The sequence below is a fragment of the Sceloporus occidentalis genome, unplaced genomic scaffold (assembly GCF_023333645.1).
Source record: "Sceloporus occidentalis isolate IW3139 unplaced genomic scaffold, rSceOcc1.0.p SCAF_43, whole genome shotgun sequence".
NCBI lineage: Eukaryota > Metazoa > Chordata > Lepidosauria > Squamata > Phrynosomatidae > Sceloporus > Sceloporus occidentalis.
This window is the reverse complement of record NW_028317023.1, coordinates 6,512,501-6,532,500: the sequence shown is the minus strand read 5'-3', so window position 1 is coordinate 6,532,500 and position 20,000 is coordinate 6,512,501. Positions and strand designations below refer to the sequence as shown.

The 20,000-nt window shown below is 38.2% G+C and overlaps 1 protein-coding gene across 1 annotated transcript in view; it reads right to left on the bottom strand.

The window, feature by feature from the left end:
* Positions 1-20,000, bottom strand: part of LOC149289824 (DNA polymerase alpha catalytic subunit-like) — a 120,047-nt gene that overhangs the window by 8,197 nt on the left and 91,850 nt on the right. Inside the window, exon 35 of the mRNA XM_089490273.1 lies at positions 14,805-14,901. Within this exon, the coding sequence (XP_089346399.1) occupies positions 14,805-14,901 (97 nt within the window). The remainder of the gene's footprint in view (positions 1-14,804; positions 14,902-20,000) is intronic.

The window sequence follows — 20,000 nt, the reverse complement described above, 5'->3', positions numbered from 1 at the left end:
AGGCTCATGAATTCCAACTGTGTGGCACTGCTCATATAAACGGCTCCAAAAAGCACCTCAAACACTCCTAATATACATTTTCACTGAAACCATTGGACATAATGTCTATATCTAGTTAGGTTTAAATACACTTTTCTAGCCATCTTTAGTCACCAACGCCTAATAAGCATGGATTATAAACTTTGCCTAAGATATCCATTCATTCACTCTTCACTAAAGCTTGCTATCAATAAGCAATGTGTCACAACTGAGAAAAATCACCGCTTTGAAATAGGTCACATAAGGTTATCAACACCACGTATATTTATATGCACAAAAATGTAAAATGTATCCACTTAAATCCAAAGCCTGAAGCCACCACTTCGAATACGGTTTCTCAGGCCTACTATGATTTACTTCCTTCTTTCCAGCATCAGGAATAGCATACTTTAGACCTCTAGCCCTTATTGTGTCTTCAAAACTTTGATAAAAAGCATGCAATACTGAAGAACGTGACGAGATTATCCTAGAAACCAAAACTAATTGTTGGCTCTGGTGGTGCTTTGTCAACAGCCCAAAAGGGTATACACACTTGACAAATGTCAGTAATGTAGCTATATGCATACGTTTCCCATCACAAATGTTGACAAGGGTCCAAAAGGCTGTATAGGATGGACGTCCATGTCATCTGCAACTGTTGGTATGTTTAATGCTATAAGTAATAACACTGCTGAAGATTGTAGTTATAATATAATTTACATACAGACACCTAGGTAAAGAGCGGCAAAATAAGTTACAGAGAAAGTTAATACAAGTTGTGGAACAACTAACCGTAGAAGAGATTATAAAAAATAACTAAATTACTGCTAGAGAAGAAAGCTAACAAGAAGCCATCTCCTTCACCGGAAAAAAAACATTTATCCTATGCATTGGAGCTGGCGGTGGCATATGACCTCTGACAAACAGTTTTCAGAGTCATTTTAATTCTACTCTGGATTTAACTTGACTAACTGGTAGCAATTGAGCACATCTTTTTTTTTGTGGCAGCAGTTATCTAAAACGCTACAATAACAGCATCAAAAGTAGAATGGTGGAAGATTGGTTTTCCATTGTACTGCTGAACTGGCATAATGCCCACTTTAAAAGCAATTCACTGCTCATCACTAAAATCTGGCAGACACGACACTAAATGCTTGGAGGGAGTAGGGGAACAAAATAGTAAATAAAGGAGGGGTGCGGGGCACAAATAAAAAGGGGTAGTCGTCTTCAAACAGTGAACATAAAATCATACAAACAAAAAAGTCCAGATATTTGCTATATATCTATCTATATCTGTATTATATCTATATATTATATATAAATACGATCCAACATTAATAAGCATTTCATGTAAGGCAGTTAAATACATCTTAAAAAAAAAAAAAAAATGTTAGCACTGCAAAGATTTTTTTTTTTTTTACACAAAACATTAAAAAACAAAGTTTAGCAATGCACAGACTAGTAAACAATGAACGCTTAAGAAAAATTATCATCAGCAGGCTTGCAATAGGTAAAGAAGTACTAAACAAAAGCAAAATATATATTTACATTCCGCTATTGTTCTGATGCAGTGAAAACCTTTTCCTTACCGCCAATCACTTGTCAATGCGTTGGCTAGGTTTTATTTACCTGCAAATGTAATGAGTAAACATATGATAATAAAACTCTTCTTTTGTACGGACAGCTTCAGTTTCCTTTCTCACTAAATACAGATAATGTTTTAGACAGCTTTCAAAAAAAGTCTTTCTACTGTCAATAAAAAAAAAAACTAATTCTATTCCCCTTTCCACGCGGGGGTGAAAAAAAGGGTCTTCACAAATGAAAATTCAAATTAAAATCCTGATTATAGTGTAGTGTGACAACACCTGTATTTATAATTTTACTGTCAGCTAGCTGGTAGTGTTTAACAAAGGCTCAAAGGAGGAAAGTAATTGGAATTTGTCTGCAACATGCCAGATGACGACACTGGACTTTTTGCTCTGCCACAGAAATTGTGACTTGTTGGTAAAAGAATCCTTATAGATGACACAAAAATCAAAAAATCTGTCTTTAAACACTCAGGGTTCCAGAGCAGAAAAACATCCTTTAACAGCAATGAAACCAAAACAGCTGGCAACAAGGTTAATGCTTCTGGATAAACACCACCATTCCAGCAGTGAAGTAAAACCAAAAATGTGTCTAAGAGGAACGTACATCACTAAAATGTGGAAAACAAAAAAAAAAGTTCTTAATTAATCCTGAATGTACTATCCTTGTATGAAAACACAGAACACCAATAGTACCTGAGAGTATACTGGGATATGTACAGTATTGCCTTACCCAGGGCCGGCCCAAGGCAAAATGCCGCCTGGGGCGAATTTTAAAATGCCGCCCCCCCCCTTATCTACCCTTCCTCTCCCTCCGTCCCTGCCGCCCCCCCCCATTATCTACCCTTCCTCTCCCTCCGTCCCCCCCCCCTTGTACTTACCTTTCAGCAGTCCTGCGGCGAGTCTCCCTGTTCGGTCTCGGTGCCGGCTGGTAATGCTGAGCGCCGGAAATGAGGTAATCTTCTGGCACTCAGCATTACAAGCCGGCACCGAGACCGAACAGGGAGACTCGCCGCAGAGGAGAGAGAGAGGGGCGCCGAGTGGGTACTGACAGCGTGGTAAGCTAAAACCACTCGGCGCCCCTTTCTCTCTTTCGCTTTTTTTTTAAAAAAAGGGCTTGGGGCGGCAAAGTGCCGCCCCTTCAAAAGTGCCGCCTGGAGCGGTTGCCCCACTTGGCTCCATTGTCGGGCCGGCCCTGGCCTTACCCATATAGTTCAGTGGGATTTTAAAGAAAATTTTATTTGTAATGGAAAAGACATTAATAGAAGGGTGGACCTTAAAATGCTATAAAGTATGGGGCTAGAATAAAATACTTTATAGCCCCTTTGGGTCCCCCGCTAATTCATGAGGGTGCATCAGGAACTAGGGGAACCTTAAAATGACTTCAAGCTTGGGGACCACATCGAAAGGCCAGACCTTTATTATTAGAGCTTGTCCGTTTGAAGAACATGGATTGTGTGTGTGTTTGATAAATTTAGTTCAGCTTTCTGCTACCACATTTACACGCTTGCGTTGCCGGGAACCACATTACAGAAGGACCGTGCTACAGGAAGTGCTCCATTTCATTGGGTTCAGCCTGTTGGCACAAAGCATCGCTCATTACCCTGAATATCAAAACCCTAATTATAGGCAGCACCCATCATTTAAGGGAAAATGTGGCCCAAATGTATGGTACCCCCTGCAACACATTAATCCCCCGTGTAACAGACAGCAAGACTTTTGTAAATTAGCTTGCATTCTGAAGCAACCACTCAACTTTGATCCTCAGGACCCCACAACAGTTTTTGGGTCCCCAAAGCTTCCCTGCTGATAACAATCGATCCCTGGGTTCTATTCACTAAAGGAAGCTCTGGTTTCAACTAACTCAACTATTCGATATGAAAAGTAACCTGCCAGTGGTGGCTCTTCATAATGAAGCCACTTTAGTGAATAGACCAATCCCTGTTTCTGAAACTTCCAGTTTATGTGCCAATTAAACATAGCAGCGTGGCCATTTGTAAAAGTTAAAGTCGAAACAAGCACATCAACTTCAAAGCTACGATCCTCTAGCACTGCACAGTAAAATAAAATGCAAGTCTGGCATTCCTTCACCAAAATGGAGGACGCATTCGGAAATGTAGCGTGAAAGAAAAAACACAATTATTTGGATAGCTCTGTCATACTTTCTTATAGCATTTTGTGGCACTAATCTCCCGGCATATTAACATATCATGATGCATTGCAAACAAGAAGCACATCAGCCATTATATCGCTTGCTTAAGTGAATCGCAGACAATCCACCATTAGCCCTAATGCACACATATACATTGATGTCAGATACGCAGGATGCCAGAGGTTAAGTGAAACCTAATGCAGCCCAATGACATACATATAAATATGAAATGTGGAGATGCTTGTTTTGCTGTCAAGTCAAAATTTCTTCCCAGAAACTTATAAACATGTTAATCTTAAGGCACAATCTTATCTCCTCAACAAGGTGCATGTTTATTATGGGACAGGTCCGGGGAGGGGGGTTCGTTGGTGAGAGATATGAACAATGTGCAAAGGAGATACAAAATGACAGTGATGTTTTGGTTTATACTAGGTATAGAAACTGTCAAAACTATGGAGTGAAAAAAAGCTGTTATCAAGTAACTGTCAACAGAATCCTTTGAGATTTAGAAATCTTGTGTTTATTTTAACTGTTGCATATTACACAAAAGAAAACCTTGTTATTTCCCCCCCCTTCTTCTCTTAAGCGTTAGTCTTAAATATCATTCATATTAACTTGGGTTTGGAAGAGAGAATGGAGAACGAAGAGGGGATGTGAAAGAAACATTTAATCATATGAAGGGCCCCCCTTCCCTGGATTTCTGGTCTTTAGCAACCTTTTTCTCTCTTTTCTTTGCTTTCTGCCTCTTGCAGTCTTTTTTCCTTATTGTTAGCTTCTTTTGTACCTCGTTTGCTGACATCTTTTACTCACTTTTTTCTGTTATCCATTTTATATTGTTTGCCTTTAACATTTTTCATACTCTACTTCTCTGTGTGTGCATACATAAATTGGCCAGAGGCCTGGGAGTTTGAGGGTGCTGCGCAGTGTCTTAGCTGTTCCTAGCACTGCACTCTTCTGTTTTGATGGAGCCACACATGCTCCTATGACCAAAGACCACATTGAGCTTCACCCTCCATATCGTCTCTAGTTTTTCTTCCAGGCCCTGTTACTTCTCCAGCTTCTCATACTCCTCCTTCCTGATGTTTCCGTCACTTGACACATCTACATCACCACTGCTGTCCACTGGACCTTGTCTAGTACCACTATGTTGGGTTGATTTGCCATTTTCCTTCTGGATCTGGAAGTCCCACATAGACCTTAGCCCTGCTTTCATCACAACCTTCTGTGGAATCTCCCAGTTTTACTTTGGGGGGGGATGGGTAGCACATACTGTGCAGATCTACCTGTGCACAATGTCAGCTACCTGGTTGTGCCACGTACAATGTTCCTGTGAGCATCTTACACCCTGGGACTATGTGTTGGACTGTCCCAGAGGCTTTGTTACAGAGTCTGCACCTTGTGTCCTGTCTGGTGCGGTAGATGCCTGCCAATATGGATCTTGTGCTTAGTGCCGGCTCTTGTGCTGCCATTATCAGTGCATCATTGCTGCCTGGCCCTGTCCAGCCACTGGTAGGATGTCAGCCAACTCAGCTATTTGTCGTACATCCTATGCAGGCTTACCAATGTATTTTTACTACTTGACCTTCCTTCCATGTCTGTTGCTGGCTCAGGCATTCACTCAGGAGCTCATCTTTTGATTGCCACATTTCTGACATTGTCAGATCCTCTTGGCCTTACCTTATATTCAGGATAGCCTTATGCCTATCCAATCTGACGAACGATCCCTTATACCAGACAACAATTACAATGGTAAAAGGCTGTGAAGAAAGATGGCATTGAAGAATATACTGCACCCAAACATCTCTTTTCACCTTGTAATATTTAACAAGGTTGAAAATACAGCAATAACCATAACATGCAGCTCATAAGGAAAACATAAAACCCAGCCGCAATATATTACTAAATTGAGTTAGCATTATCAGAAGAAAAATATGGTCTATTTCCCATTATTTATGAAGACATGTCCTTTTCTTTCTTACCAATTACAGTACCTATCATTTCCAAAACCTACAACCTGTTTTCAATCAACAGATTTCTTTATTATAGTGTGCTACATGCTAGTTACTCCCTCTCTTCTTAGCTGAATCCTTGATTGGACAAACGGTTTTGAATTTAACATGGGCTGTGATTGCACCTATCAAATAAATTAAAGCTGCCAATCTCCCCTTTGAGAATCTCCTTTAAATGTAGTATGGCTCAAGAGCTACCTGAGTGAATTTGCTATGGGGCAGATGAAAGGATAGAATCAGAAATGGAATCTCTCATTTACTTTATTTGATGAATTCTCATCTGCTCTGTATCATCAGCTGCACAACCTCTGCTGCTAGAAATAAATCAGCTTTTGGTAAAGAGAAAAGTTAACATGCGTAAGTCCAATTTATAGACTTGGACATAACAGAAGGTTAAGATCTGGGGTAACAAACTGCCTTTTAGTTCTCTTCATTATCTACATTCAAACATCTTAGATTATGGATAGTTTGCCTTTAATTGGTTGTTCATGAAACAATACCTATGATTCTACAATACACTTTTGTGGTGGAAGACTAGAGTGACTTGAGCCATGTTGTCCAGGACACACCATTCCCAATCACTGCTGACCACCACAGGTAAGGATCTACGGTGCAGTGTGTGACATGTAAGTCAAATTGTTATCTTATATACTAATGTCCTGTCTACCCATTGTACAGCACTACTGAATATGATGGCGCTATACAAAATAATCGGTTCTCTTCTACGTTATACATTCCGCATAATGCTGGGCACCACTTTATCTGTTCATATATTTGCACAGGGAACATGACCAGATGTAAAATTCCACTTTTCAAACGGTCTTTTAAATGGTTGCCCTTTGCCGAGTGTTTTTTTGTGATTAATCTAAGATTTTTATAGAATTAGAGATAGCTTTTGGTGATTTCCATTACACATGATGCTCGGTTTGCAGTAAGTTCTCCTGCTAAAATACACTTCTAAAAAATTACCAAACATTCAATATTTTTTTGGCCATTATAAATTGTTCAACTTCACAGGTTTCTTTTATATACTCACTGCAGAGATGGTAGAACTATCTGCACTCAATGGGGCTCACGCTAATCTCAGATCTTCGTTTCTATGAAAAGATCTTCATGAGATTCCAGGTTTTAATTAACATAATTATAAAACATAATGAATAGTTCCCATTATGATCAACTCCAAGGAAATTGTGCTGCAGTTATAACAAGATATAAAGGTAAGTGACCAGGACCAGAAAATAATGGCAAGGTGAAACAAAGAGCATGATTAGCAAAAGCCATTGTAGATTGTAATGCCATCCTGGCATTTCATAGCAGTGTATAAAAAATGTAATTGATACTTAATGCTACTAAATTTGTAAACCGAACAGACTCCCATTCTGAATTAAATGGCTTGGTTATTAAAAAAACAAAAACAGCAAGAAAGAAACCTAAACACGTTTCATGTAATTCTGAAAGGAGCATAAGGCAAAGCCTCTACACTGTACCGTCGTTACATACACATGCTAGAAAAATGGAGGATGCGGTCGCCAGATTCGTCCAATGAAATGGTAAGTGACGGTAAGAAAAGGTGTGTGTGACATCTAAAAGTAGCTGCAGTAGGATTATTTTTGTTTAGTTAAAACTAATGAGTTATTGTAAACTCAAGATATTATAACCTTTACTTTTCGAATGTCCTAGACGCCACCGATAAGTTCCATTAAATGTTGCAACACTTTTAGAAAGATCATCTTCATTTACTGTTAAAAAGACTCTTTTAATAGACTATAAATTCATTAGTAACAAGTGTATTGTAAAACATTTACCCTTTTTAATTTAGGTGCAGGAGGACTGAGCAGTGACCACCATAGTCTACCAGTACATTACCACTATATCCTTCTGGGACATATCTAGGAAAGGATTGGTTTTTTGTTCTGCTCCGAACTACAAAAACATTTTGTGTAGAAAAGCATCTTCATTATAAAAGCCCTCCGTTCCTTTAAAATCATTTCATTTAAAAATATTCTAATGAAGCCATTTGAAACATTTTAATTGTTTAATTAAAAAAAAAAAAAACTAAAAAAAACCCTACCTTTTATTATTGGCAAAAAATGAATAAGTACTTTTACAGGGCGAGTCTATTCTCACGAAAATCAGGTAGGCAACGGTAACCTATTATACACCAATTAAGCTTGACCTTTGCAATTGCTTCAGGTTCCGCCACAATCGTGTATATATTAAAAAGAGAAAAGTATTTTGTAAAATATAAGCGTATGGAATTAGAGACTTACAGTTTAATCAGCGTGGCTGGCTATTTTAAATTCACCATGAACCAAGAGGGCTGCTTGGCTGGTAGACATTTGGTAAAGGTTTTTACTTTCATCCACGTCAACTCAAGTTAGCTGAAGAGGCTATAGATTGCATGAATATCAGTGACAGACTAAATGGCAATTACATACACAGTGGAAGTGATCTTATAGATACCAATGATATTTTTGCAATGATACAGAATGGGAAATAAAGTTACTAACTATGTCCAGCCCAAAAGAAATCAATGTAAAGCTTTTCTTAAGGAAACCATCACGCCCCAGTGGCTTCCGTGAGGTCTTTCCCAAAGGCAAGCCCAATTAGAAATGGTGCTCTATGTTAAGAGTCAATAATTAGGATTCATCATTTTTTAAGGGATGTCCACACTGCCACAGAAGTGATTTGACGGCTTGTGATGGAATAATGGAGTAGAAATCTTATAAGACAAAGTCAGTATCATCAGTAAAAATGAATCCAACATTCATTGGAAAACACTGTAGGGTCTTTTTTTGTTTTGTTTGCAGAGCTGACTAGAAAGTAGACCAGGAATAAAATTAGCCAAAACTCATCTAGGTTAGTTAAAAACTATTAACCGACCGTTTTATTTATGACTTTTAAATCTCTTAACACATTTAAAAGTCATGCGCAAAATGGCCACTCATGATACTGCCCGCTGCACATGCGAGAAATACCATATAGACAGGGACGTGCATCTTCAGTTGCATCCAACTGATATTTTATGCTATATGGAGAGTGTGGGGGCTGGAAAAAAAAGCTATTTCCTACTTACTGATATTAGGAGCACCTTCATTTCAAGACCAGGGTTAAAAGTTAGTATTTTCTTTAGTCCCTTACAGTTTAAGTAACAATGGTTACTTGTTGAATTTAACAACAGGATTACATTTTTAGATGTGCTTAGCACAGTGCTTGTAATAACCCACCAGCCTAAAGATCATCACCACGGATATCAATGCCATCTGTCCTCTATCAAGACCAAGGGCCACAAACAGGCCAGGATTTAAGGATATTCTACTTCGTGTAGAAGCAGCTTAATTCAAATGCAAATTTTATTAAAACAAGTGTTCAGGAAATAATATAAAGGATTCCCTTTTATGACCTTTAAGAGTATGAGATTAATAAACAGTAACTTCAACTCCATAACTGGAAATTGATTTAACAAAGTAAAGGAGGGAAGTTTATTTCAAACGAGGAGAATAGTATAACCTAAGGGTCATCTCCTGTCAAGTGTATGTCTATATTGATTGCTTTTTGAGGGGATGAGCCCAAACACAAGTTGTCAGCACAGAAGCCTGAAGGGACAACATTTGAGCCATGATAGAAACATGTGAGAAACCTAGGTACATATAAGGAAAATCAACTCAATAAGGAAAATACTTTAAGCAAAACTTTAACTTCACTCAATAACTATCGTCTGTTTCCACACTCAGGAACCCATACTTTCCCCAAGCACACAGTAGGGCCAGAGATTTATTGAAAGGTACACATTATCTTACACGTCTTGACGTCATGAGCTTGTCTTATTTCATTAAGAGTGAAATGTGCTAGAACAGACCCATGCATCACCCAATTCCACCAGTCATTGATTGTGCCGCAGTTTGACAGCAACCCGGCAGAGGCCAAACAGCAAGCAGTTGCTCGTGAACCCTGCTCTAGCATGTTGTGAATCATAGGGCACATTAATGGCATGAGACTTAAGATATATTTTAAAAGTTTCAGAGAACCTGGGCTTAATTTGGCATAAATTGTTAGGCAAATTATATAAAAATAGCTTGTTTTTTAGTTTGAAATACTGGTTATAAGTGTTTAATAAAATCATTTCTGTATTACTAAAGCAATGCTACACGTTAAAAGTAACGTATAAAACTATCAGGAACGTAAAGAATTTTGAGGTTATATGCTACGTTTTAAACAGGAACCATTGTTAAAAACCGTTGTCATTTTTTGCACATTATATTTAAGGAATCTGCATATTAGCTGTTGCCCAACATTGGTATATTGGCCCAGCCAATCAAAGTTATCATACTGTATGTGGTAAACAATATAATGGTTCACTTGGATGGATACACTGATGAATGAAAGTCTACGAAGGAATGAGCTTCATTAGAACAGCCATCTAGAATCAGTTCAATGTGGTGTCTGATGAAGGAAAGTCACCCAAAATATTGCACGAATGCTTATAATGGCAGCCTTCAGGTCCACAGATACAATTATATTGGAACAAAATGAAATAAACCCAAGTTTTTGCCAATGGCAAGTCAATGCTACTGTATTAACCCCTTCGTGACAAAGGCTGATTTAACTTTTTGTACCCTTCGTGACAATGGCCTTTTTAACATTTCTGCGCTGCTTGTGTTTAGCTGTAATTTTCTTCTTTCCCGTTTACTGAACCCACACACATTAGATATTGTTTTTTTCAGGACAAGAAGGGCTTTCTTTATATGACATTGTTTTGATTTTATCATATTATTTACTACTAAAAAAAAGTATAAAATATGGTGAAAAATTTAGAAAAAAATGACTTTTAGTTGAAAAATCTTTTACTCATCTATAAAAGGTAATGAAAAAACCTGCTAAATAGATTCTACTATTTGTCCTGAGTTTAGAAATACCCAATGTTTTTATGTTTTTTTGCTTTTTTCTACACATTATGGGGCAATAAGTACAGGTAGCGTTTTGCTATTTCAAAGCCATTTTTTCCAAATCTGGTAATTCTTCCCCCCATGTGCCATTTCGGGTATCTTTGAACCCGGCCAATGCAATTTACCCCATCAAATCATATATTTTTGAAAACTAGACAGCCCAGGGTATTCCAAATGCTAGTATTTTAACTATTTCCATGCACCATATCTACCACCAGTTTTTGTCAAACTTTGTGGTAGTCATTTTTTTGCATTTGTTTTGTCACACACATTTTACTTCAGGTATGAATTAAAAGGTTCTCGTTTATGTCACTATCACAAAACACCCCAATATGTGTTCAGCAACATCTCCTGAGTACAGCGATACCTCACATGAATGATTTTGCCTGGCTGTTTTGGGGCAAAAGGGCCACATTTGGGGCATGCGCATTTTTCAATGTTGAACTTTGGCATTTGGGGATCCACTGCCTATGCCCTATTTGGTACATCTTTGAGTCGGGCCATTTCAGTGTGCCCAATAAACCCATATATTTTTGAAAACTAGACACCCCAGGGTATTTCAAATGCTAGTATTTTAACTCTTTCCATGCACCATATCTACCACCAGTCTTTGTCAAACTTTGTGGTAGTCATTTTTTTGCATTTGGTTTTCCACACACATTTTACTTCAGGTATGAATTAAAAAGTTCTCGTATATGTCACTATCACAAAACACCCCAATATGTGTTCAGCAACATCTCCTGAGTACAGCGATACCTCACATGAATGATTTTGCCTGGCCGTTTGGGGGCAAAAGGGCCACATTTGGGGCATGCGCATTTTTCAATGTTGAACTTTGGCATTTGGGGATCCACTGCCCATGCCCTATTTGGTACATCTTTGAGCCGGGCCATTTCAGTGTGCCCAACAAAACCATATATTTTTCAAAACTAGACACCACAGGGTATTTTAAATGCTGGTATTTTAACTCTTTGCATGCACACATTTTACCACCAGCATGTTTTCAAAGTTTGCAGTAGTATTTTTGTGTGTGTATTTTTCCCACACACACCTACTTTATGTATGAATTTACAGCTCCTGGTATATGCCGCTGTCACACGACACCCCATAATGTGTTCAGCAACATCTCCTGAGTACAGTGATACCCCACATGCATGGGTTTGTCATTTTTGTGGGAACTAAAAGGCCACATTTGGTACGTGTGCATTTTTCTAATTGGAAATTAGGTGTGTGGCCATCCTTCCCCCGGTGTTAATTGGGACGTTGTTGAACCTGGCCAATTCAATTTACCCCATCAAATCATACCTTTTTTAAAAGTAGACACCCCACGGGCATTTAATATGCCAGTATTTTAACTCTTTCCATGCGAGAATTGTTTTAAGCTAATATGCTAATTTTAGGACTTGCTCACAAAAATATATTTTTTATATATTTATTTTTTGTCTTTTTTAAAAAAAAATTTTAACATTTTTTTTCCACTTGGAGGTTCCCCTGATAGTGACATCAGTGGGAAATGATTTTTACATTTTACTATTTTTTTACTATTTTTTTTCTAATTATTATTAATTTTATTTTATTTTTTAATTTATTTTTACTAATCACACTGTGATTAGAAAGCTGGGTTCCATTGACTTGCATGGTGAATGCAGTACCTGTATTCAACCTGCAAGTGGAGCCAAAGTTCTCTAGATGGTCTGGACCATCTAGCGAACCTTTAAAATTTGTTGGTTCCTGTTACAGGGCAGCGGCCATCTTGCTTGATGGTGAAGATCATCGGCAGCTGCGGCTGTGACCGCTCTCCGGAGCGGTCACAGCCCATCGAAAGGTAAGTGTTTGGTGTCGCTGGATGCCTCCTGATCGAGGCATTCCAGCGACGCCATTTAAGTTTAGGAGGCGATCGTCGATCGCCTCCTAAACGCTTTTAAAACGGGCGTCCGCCACCATACAAAGTATGGCGGATGTTGACGCCCCGTGGAGGGGCCAGAGATGGCCCCTTCGTTCCGATCGCGGCGTTGCTGAATGCCTCGAGGTCGAGGCATTCAGCAACGTTTTTTGGGTGCAGAAAGCGAAAACAGATCGCTTTCTGCACCTGTTTAAAGACGTGCCGGTCCTGGCACGTCAATTGTCGTAAAGCACATGCTTTTCCGTGTCGTGCCAGGACCGGCAATTGTCGTTAAGGGGTTAAGCACTGTATTTTATGCGTGAGGATAATTTCTTTCCCATGGGACTTCCCCTTTAAAGTGTTTATATATTTTTTCTTTAATGTGATTGCGCCATTGTATCTACACTGCACTTGATGACAATGTATCGTGTGACCCACGGCAGCAAAGTGGTTAAATTAATATTTTTACAATGAAAACATTGTGCTTGCATTGTGTAAATAATACATCTAGTACAGTCTGTCACTCAGTCATATTTGTATGTCTTTACTGATCACTCATGAAAATGTCTGTTTCAAGATAAGTGGAGATACTATGTTATGTTTTATGTCAAAATAATTACATAATTATATTCTGAGCTAAATTATTTAAAATGAGAAAACATTCTGATATGCATTTGACAGTAGGAATCTTGGCAGGCACAAATCATCTTCACAATGAACTTCCATTAACATTGCATTAACACGTATATTTACTTCATTTAAAAACTGTACACATGTATATACGTGCCACAGGTATAATTCTATGTGTTAGTTAAAAGGTGGTCATTTGGAACATGAAGCACAATGTGCACAATGCCTTTGTGTCTTGGCTGCCATGTATTTATAACACTCCCGTCTATATCCCCACTGATTATCAGCCAGAGCCTGCATGATCTTACCCAGAATCCTTCACTTGAAATAAAGTCTAAATGTGGGGTTTTAAAGTTTCCACATAGCATGCAGGTGAGAAGGCTGGAGATCTTGCGCTATACAATTAAAGCCTTTTAAATCACAGGGAAATGCTATAACTAAGTGCATGTGGACCCAAGGCTTCAAAAAAGGCAAATTAACGCACTTTAAGAATTTAAAATTGAATAGCTGCAATTAATAAACGCAAGGGTAAAGGTACAGCATCTGTCATATCTATGTGTGTATATATGTGTGTGTGTATATATCATACATGCACACTGTCTTACAAAAGCAGTCAGGCCCCCTAACAATTATTTCATATACTAAACTAGATTTGGTATTTTGCTCTGTATGCACTGAAATGCAAGATCGATTATTTAAAGTGACATTTGTGTTTATTATTTATTTTTTTTATATAAAAAAATAAATTAAAGAGTTGTTAAACTGCCTACATGTTCTAGTTTTGGTAAATAGTTGGTAGAAAACAGACGGTGCTGCAGGAGCGGGGGGTAATTTTTGTGTGTTTTTCCACCTCTAGCGACAATGAAGTCAAGCATTGATCCACAGAAGTTTTGTACAGAATATAAATGGACCGAACAGTACAAAAAAAGAAAGGATGTAAGAAGTAAACAATACACCCAGAAGCATGAAATGTGTGTAACGGTAGGCAAAAAAATTATAAAAAAAAATTAAAATGGAATTTGATTGAAAACAGAACAAAAACAGTTCCATGAAATGAAGCCAAAGGAACACAGAAAATAGAATAAGCAAAAATTCTAAGTATCTGTAGTACTTTCTAGAAACCAAGTTTAAGATAATCTTAAATGCTTACGCAATAGAAAGATATATCGCTATCAAGCTGAAAGCAGCACAGCCGAAAAAGAACAAAATATTGCAATGTTTCTACAAGTGCTGATCTGGGGTTTTCCATGGCCATTTTGGAATGTGCAGGATTTGTGGATTAAAAAAAAAAAAAAAAAAAAAAAAAAAGCCAGTCCATCCACCTTTCCAGGTACACACTGAATATTTATGGGATAAAATAACACAAACCCTACGATATACTACTCTGCTCAGTGTACTTGGTGTGTCTACTGATATTGCTCCAGTAAGCTTGTGCATGTGATACACTCACTTCTATCCCAATTTACATTGTCTCGAAGTAAACTGCACCAGTATAATGCTGGCACAAATGACGCTATTCAAACGTTCCCTCCCGCACCCGTTAGATTCTATCAGTGTTATTTAATAGTGGGGGAACCTTACTTTTTTCTTGCTCTGAAACGACTTTCTCCAGTGCATAGTCCCAGTCAAAGATGAATCGATAGAAAGACAGCTGAGTGTACAGGGCTTTCTCTGGAAACTGCAAAATAAGCAAGGGAAGAAAAAAAAAAAATCAATACATGAAACCGGTACCGATGTAACATCGTAAAATTGTAACAGAGTAAAAGAAAAACAATAAAATACAATATACTTGCTTGAAAATCTTGTTCAGTAGCCATACAAAAAAAAAAAAAAAATCAGGCATTTGGAACATGAAGCACAATGGGCACAATGCCTTTGTGTCTTGTATGTAGCCATCTCATTCTATTGATATCTATCTCTATATACACACATATATAAATGTATATATTTTATATCTATCTCCGAGACCGGCACTGTGGCTAAACAGTGGCTTACATTACACATCATATGTGAACCTGTAAATAGCGGAGAACATTTTGCCGACGCCTGCAGTTAAGGGAGACAATCAACTGCTATATTTACAATATCTAAAAAATAAAAAAAAAATAAAAAAATGCTGAGAATGTATTGTATTTACAACAAAGGCACGATTATGGAAATAGGGTTTCTTTAAGGTTATAGTCTGAACATTGAAAAGGTGCAGGGTTTTAAGTGATGCTATGTTAGCCCAACGTCCCCAAGGAAGTCCTGCTGATCTTCTCATTGGCAACATCGCTAATTACCTTGCAGCAACTATTACGTTCACAGATCACTCGTCCCCTTAAGAAGATACTTGGGGTACTTTGGGGATTCTGAATGCTTCCCCTCCCCAAGTATGAAAAAGTAGCATTTTGTTAATAGTCCTTCAAATAAGGCATCCCACCCAAGGAGCTCAGCCTCCAATTCTATGAGAACAGACCACACTAGCCGTTTTTTGCATTTTGTTCATTAGTTAGAAACCGTAGGTTCGGCCCCTTCTTGCAAAATGTAGCTATGCCTAGTGGGATTAAATCCTTAAGTGGCAGTTCCATACAGCGTTACTGTGTGCCTTCTGAATGTAATACACAAACAATTAAACACAACACAAAAAAAATGCTTATTTTCAACTACGCATACCAAATAGCTTATTGTCTTCTAAGCTACATATTTTGCAATATCTATAACAGCGGATTTATTTTTAGCAAATCTTGATTGCTGCATCAGAAGAAGAAGAAAAAAAAAAAGGGACAGCGATTAAGTTATTTGTTTAGTTTTTAAGATTCAGCAGTAATTGCGGGTACACATCTCCCTGACTGCACACATGCAGCAGGTTGAATAGAAAGCTGAAATTACCTCCTTCATAATAGTTTGTTTTGATAATGTATTGTGTGCCGAGATGATGAGAAACAGTTGCTGTCAATCTGATTAGCCATTATATTTTTATGTTAATTGCCATTATTGGGTCCATTCTGTTTAGTGTCACCATAGAAGCCATACAATGTTAGCATAAATAACAAATTGGAGTAAATTAGGAAGATATATTTTTGCCAATTCATTTTAATTGCCCCTCAGTCCTTCCGTTGGTTAATGCAGCTGTTGACCCATAATAAGCGCTAGGGTCAATATAGCTGCTTGTCAATTCAGAAATGCAAAGTGCTCCGGTGCTGGTAATGGATATACAACAACCTTTGCCAGCCAACTGAAGCAAAACGATCAGCGACTTGCAGGAAGGAATAAAGCGTCAGCCATGGAGTTTAGTGACCTTATATTAGTAGACGGGCTAATTGAAAGTCACTGACTAAATGGATAGGGAAAAAAAGGATTTTTTTCCCTTTTAATATATCAACACCTAGGCCTTTGCTCACGGTCATATCTTGCAATTAACGACATCAGTGAAAACAAAGCCTTATTAGATCTGCAATGTCAAATATGATTAACCAGTTTAAAAAGAAATGTGAAATAGGGAAGGTTTAATTAAGTCTGCAAAGAAAAAACAAAAAACAATGAATTCCTAAAATTACTGGGTTATTAAAGGTGGGCACACAAAAAAACTGACCGCTTTATTTTGGGTAACAATTACAAGGTTATCTACCCGTCTTTTTTTTTTACCAGTTATATTTAAACATTGTACGCGAGTGACCCGAGTCATGCCAATATACGTAGAGTTTCAGGAGGGTAATGCACGCAATAGAACTTCAACATGGATCTAACATGAAATCAATAACATATTAAGACCATCTCTTTACAGGTACACTAACAAGCTGGATATCAGAAAGGGGTTGTAAGGGGAGGGCGACAAAAAAACAGCCCAAAACACATAGTATATTTAAACATACAACACCGCTATGTAGGGTGAACGTATTGCCTGTTTTATCAAAGAAAATAAGCAACATGTAGAAGCTCTCATTCTACATGTTCCTATTAATACACCTTCTTCCTAAGAACGGTTTGAAAGAATAAAGACCTTGGTGTCAGTAGATAATATTTCTGTAGTCTGAGGACGTTCACAACTCCCTTCTCCTCAGAGTGATGCAATAATTAAAACCTAATTATTATCTTCATTTTAAACAAAACCTAAAGTGAATACCAATTAATAACAACATACTAATGAGCATCTGCTGTGAAGAAATTGAATATGAATGTGCAGCAAATTTGGGGTAATTTATTTTCAGGGAAGTGCCACTTGGTGTATTTGTGACAAAGTATGCAAAGGTTGCCTTAAAAGCCGTTCAGGTGCCACTCAAATGTATTATGGCACCTGGAAAAGCTTATATGGCGATGTATACCACTGGCAGCTACTGATGTACACACAAAGCAACCATTGTATTGTTTTGGGTAACATTCCTTTTATTCTCATCTGCTCAGTGGATTGAAAAGTTGATCCCTGAATTCTAAAATGATCAAGAAAAAAATAGCCATCCTATCAAATTAAAAGGGAGCCAAAATAAAGGCAATTCTGTCGACATATTGAGTCATTAAGTCGTTTCTTAATTACATATATGTTATTCAATATTACTGACTTTAACATAGTAGAAGAAGAAATCATTGGAAAACCCAGTTACTGCTACAGCAGACTGACTGCAATATCTGCGGTCATTATGTTTTGCCTCCATCGAGATGAATACAGTTTGGAGATCTCCGGTGTAAAAGAGCAGCGATGCTGTACTGAAGCAAACATTAAGAGATTCAGGTGCAGTTGGTGACCATGACCTATGCAACGAATTACCGACATGCCCTGATGTCCCTCTCGCTTCACGCCTATTAAGGTTACCCAAACCGGATCTCAGAACGCAAGAATAATCCAGCAGTTGCTGATGATGGGAAGATTGAGTAAGAACAGCAAACCTTTCACATAAAAAGTGGCCTTTCCTATACATATTTTATATTACTTGTTTTAATACAACAGCCCTGAGGTACTGACAAATATTTTTGTTTGTTGGTCCAATATAAAAAAAATAAAAAAAATAAAATGGGGCTAAAAAAAATCATCTTTTCGCCGTCTGCAGCCATATCCATTTTCCTGATTAATATATACCCATAATTTCTTATGTTTGTTAATGCCACCAAATCACAAAATTAAGGATATTTTTTTTTTTAATCAATACTGATTAGGCTATAATGATCATTTAAACTGGGAAAAAACACACTACAAATAAGGTGTTCTTAAAGTGTTTTTTTTTTTTTGTTTGTTTGACAGTTTGTTTCTGCCAACAAAAAAACTAAATTTATACAAATATTGCTACTAAATTATGACCCTGGTAATATAATATTCTAGACATATCAATAACTACTATCACCAATATACTGAAACTGTAAACACTATTACCTCCTAAATGTCCTTGTGCAGAATAGGAAGTTGCAGTAGCCACATTACACATTGTAAAGCACTAGTACCGTATTTGCTCGATTGTAAGACGAGGTTTTTTTCAGAGCAAATGCTTATAATCGGGGTCGTTTTATAATCAGACCTCAAATAGGTCTGACTATGAGACGACTAAGATCCAGATGCCCCGCAGCTGCAGTGGACCTGGATCCTCTTGTCCCCCCCCCCCCCCGCCCCACTTACCGGTACTTCTGAGTCCCGGTGTGTAGCTGGGGCAGCGTGTAGATGTCTATGCGATTCGCGTAGACAACTTCCGCTGCAGCAGGAAGGAGGTGTGGCTAGCAGCGGGGGTTGTCTGTGTCCATCGCGCAGACCTTCCCCGGCTGTCAGAGATCAGAGTTCCCCGCACCGGTGTCGGGGAAGGTCTGCGCGATGGACGCAGACAACCCCCGCTGCTAGCCACGCCTCCTTCCGGCTGCAGCGTAAGTGCGTGGGATCTACACGCTGTCCCGGCTACATGATAGGGAAGTCAGAAGCACCGGTAAGTTGGGGGGGGGCATGGGAGTGTTAAATGGGAGGCATAAGGCATTTCTGGAGGCAGAGTGCTCTGTGAAATGCCTTTTAATCCCCTTAATGCCACTCTGCCTCCAGAAATGCCTTTTTAACCCTGTATACGCCACTCTGCCTCCTGAATGCCTTAAATCTCCCTATATGCCACTCTTCCCCATAATATGCCTTTTAACCCTCTAAATGCCAGAGTGGCATTTCTGGAGGCAGAGTGGCACATAGGGGGTCAAAAGGCATATCATGGGGAACAGTGGCATTTAGAGGGTTAAAAGGCATATCATGGGGCACAATGGCATATAGGGGGTATAAGGCATTTCTGGGGGGCAGGTTGGAAAATAGAAGGAAACCAAAATATTTTCTCAATCATAGCTTTTATTAAAAAAAATTGTTTAGATGAATTAACATTTACTGGTAATACTTTTTTCCTATAGGGTCGTCTTATATTCAGGCTTTTTCTTTTTTTTTCCTAAATTAATATTCAGATTTGGGGGGTCGTCTTAAAATCGAGCAAATACGGTATGTTATAATGATGTATAAAGTAATAAACACATTTGGTCTACAGGGAAATCTGCATTTGAGATTTCTGAGAAGTCAAACAGAGTGTGTGTTTTATTGTTTGACAAGAGAATACAATAAAAGTAAAAACCTTATTTAACTGCAGATCATATAACGCTCATTAAATGTCACGGGTGCTGGAGTAACAGGTGTATTAAGTAAATGGATGCAAGAAAATTGGTCCCAGTAATTGTACAACAACAATTGTTACAACTGGTAACAGAGAAAAGTCTGCAAGTGGGAACATTATTCACAGTGATCCAAGATCAAGGCAATTATTAAGGCCATTAAAATATGGCCAGATTAATAGTTAC